Raw genomic sequence first — 9,567 nt, 5'->3', positions numbered from 1 at the left:
CTCCCTCGAGAACCTCCCCCCTCCATGGCCTCCTCTCCCTTGGACACTGTCTCACCCGGCACAACACCCTTCCCTCCCTCCTCCACAGCCTCCTCTCCCCCTGGCACTGTCTCACCCACTGCCTCCTCCACCTCTGAGGCTCCCACAGCCTCCAGTGCTGCCTCAGAGATCTCCTCTGCAGCCTCTTCTCCCTCCGAGTCCTCCCCAGCCACCTCGTCCCCCTCGGACACTGCTCCCCCTGCCTCCCTGCTGCCCAATGTCCCTGCCAGCTCCTCTCCCCCTGGTGCCAGCTCTCCCAGTGCTGCTTCCATCAGGACTTCCTGCTCCTCAGGCGTCCCTGCTGTGCCAGACTCCATTCCCTTCCCTGCTCCATCTCCTTGGGCATCTCCTCCTGCCACGGTGCTCTCCTCAGGTGCAGGTTCCTCCAGGGCCTGCAGCACAGACAGCTCCTCTTCCTGGGGCAGCACCTCTCCCGCCTGTCCCGTTCCTCCTCCTGCCTCTTTGGAGCCAGCAGCTCTTCCCTCAGCAACAAAACCTTCCTTCTCCAGCGCCTGGCTCTCCCCTGCCATCTGCCCTTCTCGAACCACTTGTTCTGCTGCCTTCTGCACATCAAGTGTCCTTGTTCCTTCTGCCAAGAAAGCTTCATCTGGCGCTATTAGGAAATAATCAAAACATTAGTTTTATTGAGAACTGTGTTAGTGTTCAGGCTGTTTTACAGGGTTATTCCTAAAGCTGCCATCCCTCCCAAGCAGTGAAGGGACACCAGCACAGTTACAAGAAGAAAATTTGCTGTGCCCAGCCTGCACCTCAACAACCCCGAGCAGCATTTTGCACCCTGTGCCTTCTTCAGCCTATACAGTTTTCTCTGATAAATCAGTTCTGCACCATGAAGGACAGAAGTGTTTAGGAGAAGTCCTGTCTCAAGCAGAGCACCATGGGTCTCATCAGGGCACAGCAAGGACTTGTTTCTTTTCCCCATTTCCCAGGTACAATAATGCAAAGCTTTGCTCCTCTGGCCACCCTGTTATTAATTGCCCATTACTGAGAAAGGTAAGGCTGAAACTGGAAGTTGTCCCTTTTATCAACAGTAAAAATGAGGTGTCACACAACTAACTGATTTGCCCCTTTTCAACAAATCCATGACAGAGTGAAGCAACTCAACCAGGGATCAGCTGACACGGTTTTGATCTTCACCTGCTGCACCATGACTCACATGGCAATTTTGGGGTTTTGAGCCTAGTGTTTCCACACAGAGTCCCCCAGCCTGGCACACAGATTCTCCCAGAAGCAGGAAACCCCATTTGGATTTTGTAATAACTGCATGCCACGTGAAACCAGCTACTGGAGAGAAAAAGAATAGCCAAGGCCTCTGCCCAGAAACACTAGAATAGAAACGACTAACCAAGACCACCTTCTGGGGGGTTATTTTGCTCAGAGCAGCAGTGTTGCAGCAGCTGCACACAGCCCAGCCCTGCACCCCCACCCTGGTGTGCAGGTCACCAGCAGCTGTGCAGAGGGGCTGCACTCACCTCCTGCCCCAGGAGCCTCCTCACTGCTGTCCTCCACTTCAGTCACACTGCTTTCCAAAGCCACTGGAAGACTTTCCACCCCATCATCCCCTGTGGTACTTGCATTCTTCTCCCCATCTTCCTCTGTGTTGCTTTCTGCTGACCCAGCCTGTTGGAGCTCCCCACTGACTTCAGGACTTTGATGCTGTGTTGCCACTCTGTTTTCAGGGAAAATCCCACTCCCTTCCCCTGCTGTCACATCTTCTGGCTCTGCCTTTTCTGCTTCATCTTCTCCTTCCTTTTCTGGGGCAAATGTTTCCTGAATTTCCTCCATCCCGAGCAGTTTCTCCTCCCTGTCCTCACTTCCATGCCATGCACGTGCTGTGTCCCCAGGTGCCCTTTGGACATGCTGCTCCTCTTTGTCCTTCACACCCTCTGTCATCGTGTCACCAGGAGATTCATCTTGGCTGCTGCAGCAGCGGATGGGCCTGTGACCTGGGAGCAGCAAACACAGCTCTGGGTATTTGTCACCACAACATCTGCATTCATGAGGAACTAGTCCCCTTTGCTGTGCACAAAGGGACCAACTCTCATCTGACACCAATCTCTGAATTACACCATCTGAGGCCAGCATGACAAAATTCCAGTCTCATAGAAGGACGTTACCCGGGTGTATCAAAGTGTTAAAATCAAAGCCATTTAACATATATTTTTCTGAAAATGGAAATGAACCAGATTAGCTCCATCAATCAGACAGAAAAACACCTCCAAAAGCACCTCTAAGTACAACTCAGACAGGTTTCAGAATAGTTTCTTGAGCTCCATTTGATAAAAGATGTCACCGACAGCAAGAGTCCTTTAGTGCTCTCCTGTCACCTCAGAGAATGTGATACAGATCTATAAAACCATGTGTACAGCATTCATGTTGAACTGGAGATGAAGTTCACTGTCTCCTCTATAAAAGGATACAGGGACAATCATATGTAATTTATAAATGGAAAATTTAAGGAGGGGGGGAGGGGAAAGGCATCCAAAATTCAGCTGAACAGTAGATCTTACTGCTACACAGCATTGCTGGTATCCAAAGTTCACATGGGTTGAAGACAAGATTTAGGCCTAACCACTCAAAGGTGGTGCCAGCTAATTACAGGGGAGGAAGACAGGGTGGGGAAGCAGCTCAGCATCTTGCTCTTTTCTTGTATTTTCCTAGACACCTGGCCAAGGGCCAGATGTAGAATTGAAAACAAACCAGGATAAAACTAGATGAGGACTCCAAGGCCATCATGACAAGCAAGAGGCACATAAGTCAGCTCAGGATCTAACAAAACCACAGAGGAGAAATGCTAGAGAGAAATAAAACACTGTGCCAGAAGGAAGAGACAGTTCCCTTTTGACTTATTCACCATATGGTGGGTGGAATTCTGTTGTTTGTCTAATAAGTGAGAAACTGCCTGCAAGCTCACTGTGGGGTTGTTCATGAAGAGGCATGGTTTGGACTGCATGAAGTCATTAAGACACTGAAGTGCTGACCCAGAAGCTGAATGACAGCAAGAGCTACTTATTCTACTAAAATGTATCCCAGAACAGTTTCATCTTTCTGAACTAATAGCAATGATGTTGTTGGACATGTCACTGCACACTTTTGTACCTACATTTGGATCCAGAATCACTGACCACTCTACTGACTCTGAGTGCCACTCATGCACAGGCTCAAACAAGGACCCTCAGGAAGCTCTGGCAGCCGAGCTGCTGCTCCTGCCCAGGGCCAGGATGGTGGGTGAGGGACCTGAGCCAAGGCTGAGGTTCTGGTTGTTAAGGCCACAACAGACACTTGTACAAGACACATTGGTTTTCCAGAGAAAAGCAGGCACCCCCGGCAGGTGTGAAGGGTCACAGCTCCTCCGAGCTGGGTGACCACTGACATGGGTGCTGATCTGCCCCAGGGATTTAGAACTAATTTGCTGACTGGCAAGCCTTCATTTCAGCAACTGAAGAGTCCAGCAGTGCCTGCTGAGCCTGGCACACGCTCACACTGCCCGTGGGTCTGGCTGGGTTCCGTGGCAGGTGGAGGGATCACTACGCACAGAGACAAGAGCTGTCAGTTGCAGGGGTTTCCTGTGCAGACCAACCTATCTACTGGACATGCACAAAATGTAAAACATGCATCAGGTCAGCTCCTCTAAGCCTCATTATGACGAAACTAACCTTCTTTATCATCCTCTGAGTCGATGTCAGAACATCCACCACTTTCATCTTCCTCACTGTCGGAGGCCGGCAGAACGTTCTGTGAGGAGTTGCTGCCCTCCTTTTCATGGTCTGAATCTGGGTTTTTATCATCTGAGATTGACTTAGACATTCCACTCGTTTGATCACCAGTCTGTCCCTCTTCATTACTGTCTTCATCTGCTTCAAAATCATCATCATACTCTAAAATAAAAGAACCATACTGTGAGACAGGGAACAGAATTCACAACTAATAAAGTTATTTTTAAGCAGACTTCATTGATCCCCTTTGCTTTTACTCAGTCTTTTCAAAGCCACGAGAGAACCTAAGACCATGGATAGGAATCATAAGAGTACATTATAATTAAAAACCATCACGTTCTTCATAGAGTAGCAAAAATGCAATAAAGCTACTGAATGATGCATCAAGTATGATCAATACATTAAAACAAAACAAACAGAAACATTAGCCACTGAAAGGACTAGAAAAATTAAGAGCTGGGCAAACTCAGAAAGTGCAAGATAGCCTCATTATAGAGGGAAAACCTGTTGCAATGGAAAAAACAATAGAGAAATAGGGAAAGCTGGAGAAAGGTAATCTGTTGTAGCACAAAGTAGGATAACTGTGGATTGACATGGCCGATTAGCAAAGAAGTGCCTTATAAACTAAATTAAAAAGACTAAAGGAGTTCACCTAGAGCTACATCTTGGTGACATTTTGCTGCTGTGGGCCCTTCCCACCTTCCCTCCTCTGCACCCAGAATTCAGCTCATCCCTCCATGGCTCATCCCTCCTCTCAGCCATCTCACATCTCCTCTGCCTCCTGCCTGTGGCTGCCCTGCTCTCCATTCACCTCGTGCTGCTGCCCTGTGTCCCTCAGGAGCTCACCTCACACTCACTGTCTCCCTACCCAGCCCCATTCCTTCCTTCTGCTCAACTTGTCCTCCACCTGCTGCCATTCTGCTCCTTCACTGCTGTCCCTTTCCTGTGCCCCACTTCACTCCTGCCTTCCTGCCCACCTCAGGACACTCTCTGTCCTGGCAAACCCCTCTCCCCTGTCCCTGCCACTCTGCCTGTGTTGCCCAGACAGAGGCATCGCCACATTTCTCACACGAGGTGTCCCAAGAGAGGATGCTCCAGGTGAAGCTGGAGGCCCACAGTCCCATACCTTCCAGAGAATCATGTTCTCCCAGTTTTCATCCCCTGCTGTGTTTTGGAATACTGTACCATTTTTGCCATTGTCTTCCTGACTGTCTTCACTCTCGTGGTCAGACAGTTTTTTCCCTTCTTCTCCTCTGGACTCCAGTCCTGTCTCCATTGTGTCCTCAACAGTTTCCACACTCACTTCATGAATTGGCAAGATGACTAACACTGACTCTTTCCTTGGTTTCTGCTCATCACTGCTTGCACTTGGCTCACTGTGCTCTCCATCTCTCCAGGAACCCACACGCTTTTCCTCCTGGGCTTCGATCTTTCTCTTGGGAGGGGATGGCTTTTTGTCCAGACCCATTGCAATAATGCACCTATAGAAAACAAGGAGAATTGGAAAGTCTCACATTTTCCTTTCTGTGAACAGTGGAAGGCAGCAGCCAGCCAGCTACCTAACTCGTTAGCAGCAGCAAAACCAGGCACCCACCACTCAGACACCAAGGTTACTGAGCATGCCTGACTTGGAGAAGCACCCTAACATCCTCGTGCTCCACAAACAACAGAAGCAGCTCCTTGAAGGGGAGTAGCACTGTCTGCACTTAAAGGCAGCAATTGAAGTATGAAGATATTATAATAAATATTAGTGTTAGTGCCCATTAATTCCAAGCTACACCAACCAAGCACGATCCATGAGGATACAGTCACCAAGGAAGGCAGGCACGTGTTTAATGGAGAGGGTTTTCAGTCACCAGGCAAGGTTGGCTGGATGACAGGAGACAGGAAAGCAGAGATATCACTAATAGGAGGGGAATGTGGACAGAACGTCGGGTGACTCAGGAGAAATTAACCTGTTTCTGGAGGCTACACTAATTCAGAACATTCACTTCAAATCTTTCTGGAAATCCCACAAAAGCTGAGATTTGACATTTCATAAACTCTACAGGCCCAGTATCCATTCTGAATTCTGATGCTTTTCACTGCTTTGAACATACCAGGTAACAGAGTTACATAAATCATGTTCAATGTGAGATTGGAGTAGAAAAAATATGATACAAAAAAGTAGAATATTTTTTTTTTCAGAATTTGATCCTTATCTAAAAATAGGAACCTCTGTGGAGATTCTCTTCTTCCCACTGTTTCCTGCTCTTCTAAAAATTACTCATGAAAATAACAGAAAAGTTTTTAAATTACCCATGTTTGCAGAAGTTTGCCTGTCTGACATTATTTAAAAATCACACAAAAGGAAGATTTTAATGCATTCAAGCTTCTTGGCAATACCACAGATGTTGCTCACAGCCCAAACCAAGAATCTCTGCACAGGTTTCTTGTCTGAGAGATGGCAAACATCCAGTACTGCCCTACTCTGCAGCCAGGGGCGTTAGGGCAGAATCCCACCTTAGAGGCAGAGCTGTCTAAAATATAAATTAACTTGTTCTCACAATCACAAAGAAAACCCTGAAAACCATAGGGGTTTTTATAGCTCTTTATACAGTTTCTTCTCGTTTTTATATTTATCTGACTATCCCTTCCTCCAGAAACATGCAGTTGACATATATTCAGCCCCCACCTACTCCTCCACCCTGACTGCTGAGGAAGGGCTGGCTGCCCCCTGGGAAGGTGACAGCCCCAGTGCCCCTGTCCCCTCCTGTGCATCCTCCAGAGAGGCTGCAGGGACTTCACCCCTGCATGGGGAACCCTGGGGGATAAACTCAGTTCTGCACGTTTCAAGGGGCGCTGAGAAATAGAGGTTCTACAGAGCTGTGGGATGCCAGGAAGATTAAAACAGAAGAAACAAGTTATAAACTCTCTAAAAACAGGGCTGCTGAGTCCTTGTGAGCAAAGTCTGTTTGCCTCCATACCTGTAGCAAGGAGCTGCTCCCTCCACACGGACAAACCCAAAGTGCCCACGTCTGCCTCCCAGCCTGGAGCACTTCTGGTGTTTGTACTCACAGCACCAGCTCAGCCTGTCCACGAGGATCCCATTGAGGTAAAAGGTGAGGCTGAAGGGGAACCCCTGGTGCCTCTTTGAGACAAACTGAAAGGTCTCTGCAACCACAGAAAGGAGAGGTTCAAAGGGTGAGGCTGAGCCTGGGGCAGCTGCTATGTCTCACCTGCATCACCAGCCTCCAGGTCAGGCATTTTGGTCCTTGGCTAGTTACTAGTTGGTAAAACTCTACCTGCAACCCACACAACAGGCTCCTCTCTCACCCGCACTGATGCAGCCACACTTGGGGTGACTCTGAGCAGCTGAAGGTGCAGATTCTGGAGCCAGTTCAGGCCCCTCCAAGGGCACTGCTCAGCATCCAGGCCTTAAGGCACTGATGCTGCTCCCCAGCTCCAAGTGGGGGGCACTGGGTTGTACCCCCTAAGCCCACAGCTCAGTGTCCTTCCAAAGCAAACTGAGCCCTCCCCAGCAGGGAGGAGGGGTCCTGTCCCCCAGTGAGCTCCCCAGGAGGTGTGATGGGGGCTGGGGACACACACAGAGGGCAGATGGGTCACAGCTGCCACAAAGGCCCTAGCTGGGTCTGGGGGCACACCCCCAGGCACCCCAAACCTCAGGCTGCCACGCAGGGACCCTGCACCACCAGTTGCCCCTGCCCAGGGAAAATGCAGACACAGGGACCTGTGAGCCAGAACAAGGGCTGTGATCTGTGCAATCACTCCCTCATGAGTGAAAATCTCCTGGTCAGTGCTCCCTCCCAATCTCCCAAAACACAATCTGCCCTTAATTGGCGTGACTGGATCACACTCCTGTAAAAGAGCTGGGAATTGGGCTCCCGGGATGTACTTTTCCTTCTGCAAGAGTAAGCAACATGCATTGATGTATCATAGCAAGTCAGAAGCTGATTACCCCTGTTTAAGGACAGTTTATCACTACAGCTACTTCATTAACCACGCATCTCCATACAAAATTAATCTAAGCTACAGTATTTTGTTGAGTCAGTTCTCTAAATTTGTTCTACCATAATTTGCAAAGTAACCTCACTTTCCATCATGAAACAGTAGATCCAGATTTAGTATGGAGGTAGATGGTATAAAAATCCCTGGATGCTCTGAGCCCAGCTGAAATCATTTTGATATCACAGCAACATTTTAGCCAAAAAAAAGAGGAAAAAAAGAGAGATGTTGCCAGAATCAACACAAATTCCTTGACTCTTGATCCTTACCTCCTTCCAAGAGCTTGCCTTTGTAGACACAAAGGTTTTCTCCTCCACAGTGCTGCTGGTAGACTTTGATTTCATCTCTGTAGTCAGCATCATCATGAGCTAAGTGCACACTTTTCCCTAGAAAGACCATGGTAACAAAGGCATTGCTGCGCAACGAGGCCTTGGGGGGTCCTCCAGAGCTCTGCAGGAAACACACCAGAAAATGCATCCAGTTTCCAGCTCCAACAGAAGGTGGACACCAAGATCATGCCTGTGTGCCATACATGGGGCTTTCAGTCTGCAAAGACAGGCCCTGGGCTGCTGAAATTGGAAAGTGTTTTGTAATGTGCAGAAGGGCAAGAAAATACTTTGAAAATCCCTGGCATTAAATTGCCAAAAATTGCAGGAACCAGGTTTAGTGACTGTCCCTCCCAGTGCTGAGTTCCTACTGGAACTCCTTTTCAGGAGTCCAAACTGGCTGGAGCTATAGTGCAAGAGGTGAAGATTTCATACACTCAAGGTGTTTCATATGTCCCTCAGAAGTTCTGCTACCAGATCCAGCCAGACACAGATTGGCTGGGATGGAAGATCCGAATCAGAGCTGCTGTGTTTTTTCTGTTCAAGCACCATTTTTTCCCTGATGAACTGATGTTTATCAGTTCCCTCCCCAGCTGTTGAAAAGCACTGAATGTTTCAGTAGATAGAGATATGGGTGGCAGTTCTCTAGTTTTATAGTTACAAATCTTCTTTCTTCCAAAACTTCAGTGAATTTTTGTGCAAACTAGACAGACACACCTCTCAGCACCAGGTGGATCCACCAGGGAGGAAGGCAAGATACCTGTACATGAACTGAGAAGCACACAGGGACAACTCACCTTAGTTAAGAGTTGCTCTAGGTCATTTGGTGCAGTGGTGGGACGGAACCACCTGCCTCTGAGCATCCCACTCCTCACTGCATTTCTGCTCCTGTCTCCTTTCGGCAGAGGGGGAGGAGGTGCTGGTGCCACGGGATTGCTGATGATGGGGAGCTGATATGGGGATATACCAGTCACATATTCCACAGAATTCATAAGTCTTAACCCACTCCTCTCCCCCTGCAAAAACATTTTAACCCAGGTTACACAGGCTGTGCAAAAATAGCGGCTGGGCATGTTGAACTTCTTTGCTATTTTGCATGAAGATGAAAACTTTTAAGACTGTGTGAAAACATCCCTGAGTTATTGGTGCTGATGAAGTGGCTGCTTCCCTCTCCACATAACAGAGAGTCTACAGAGAGGCAGAAAAACTGACATGCAGAGATTCTGTCCTGTGAAAGAGAAGCCACCACATTTCTCCTGGCTGTGATCAAGAACTGGGCATGAGACCAGCAAGAAAACATCTTGAAAATGAAGGGAGGTTAAAAAGGGGAGTTTAAATAGGAGCTGATGACCCTTTGGCAGACAGTGCCCGCAGCACAGGGTTCCTGAGCCGCAGGGCTCAGGCACTGCTGTCCCTAGAGCTGCCCCTTCATCCCGGGCCGTTCCTCACCCCGGTGCCGAGCG

At 48.6% G+C, this 9,567-nt stretch overlaps 1 protein-coding gene across 1 annotated transcript in view; it reads right to left on the bottom strand.

The window, feature by feature from the left end:
• The window catches only part of ERICH3 (glutamate-rich 3), a 16,044-nt gene that overhangs the window by 2,541 nt on the left and 3,936 nt on the right, over positions 1-9,567 (bottom strand). Inside the window, exons 4-8 of the mRNA XM_009994579.1 lie at positions 8,902-9,120; positions 8,048-8,228; positions 6,740-6,926; positions 4,959-5,254; positions 3,714-3,935 (exon numbers count right to left, since the gene is read on the bottom strand). Of these exons, the coding sequence (XP_009992881.1) occupies positions 3,714-3,935; positions 4,959-5,254; positions 6,740-6,926; positions 8,048-8,228; positions 8,902-9,120 (1,105 nt within the window). The remainder of the gene's footprint in view (positions 1-3,713; positions 3,936-4,958; positions 5,255-6,739; positions 6,927-8,047; positions 8,229-8,901; positions 9,121-9,567) is intronic.

The sequence above is a fragment of the Chaetura pelagica genome, unplaced genomic scaffold, assembly GCF_000747805.2.
Source record: "Chaetura pelagica isolate M959 unplaced genomic scaffold, ChaPel_1.0 scaffold243, whole genome shotgun sequence".
Taxonomy (NCBI): Eukaryota; Metazoa; Chordata; class Aves; order Apodiformes; family Apodidae; genus Chaetura; species Chaetura pelagica.
This window is presented reverse-complemented; position numbering and strand designations above follow the sequence as displayed.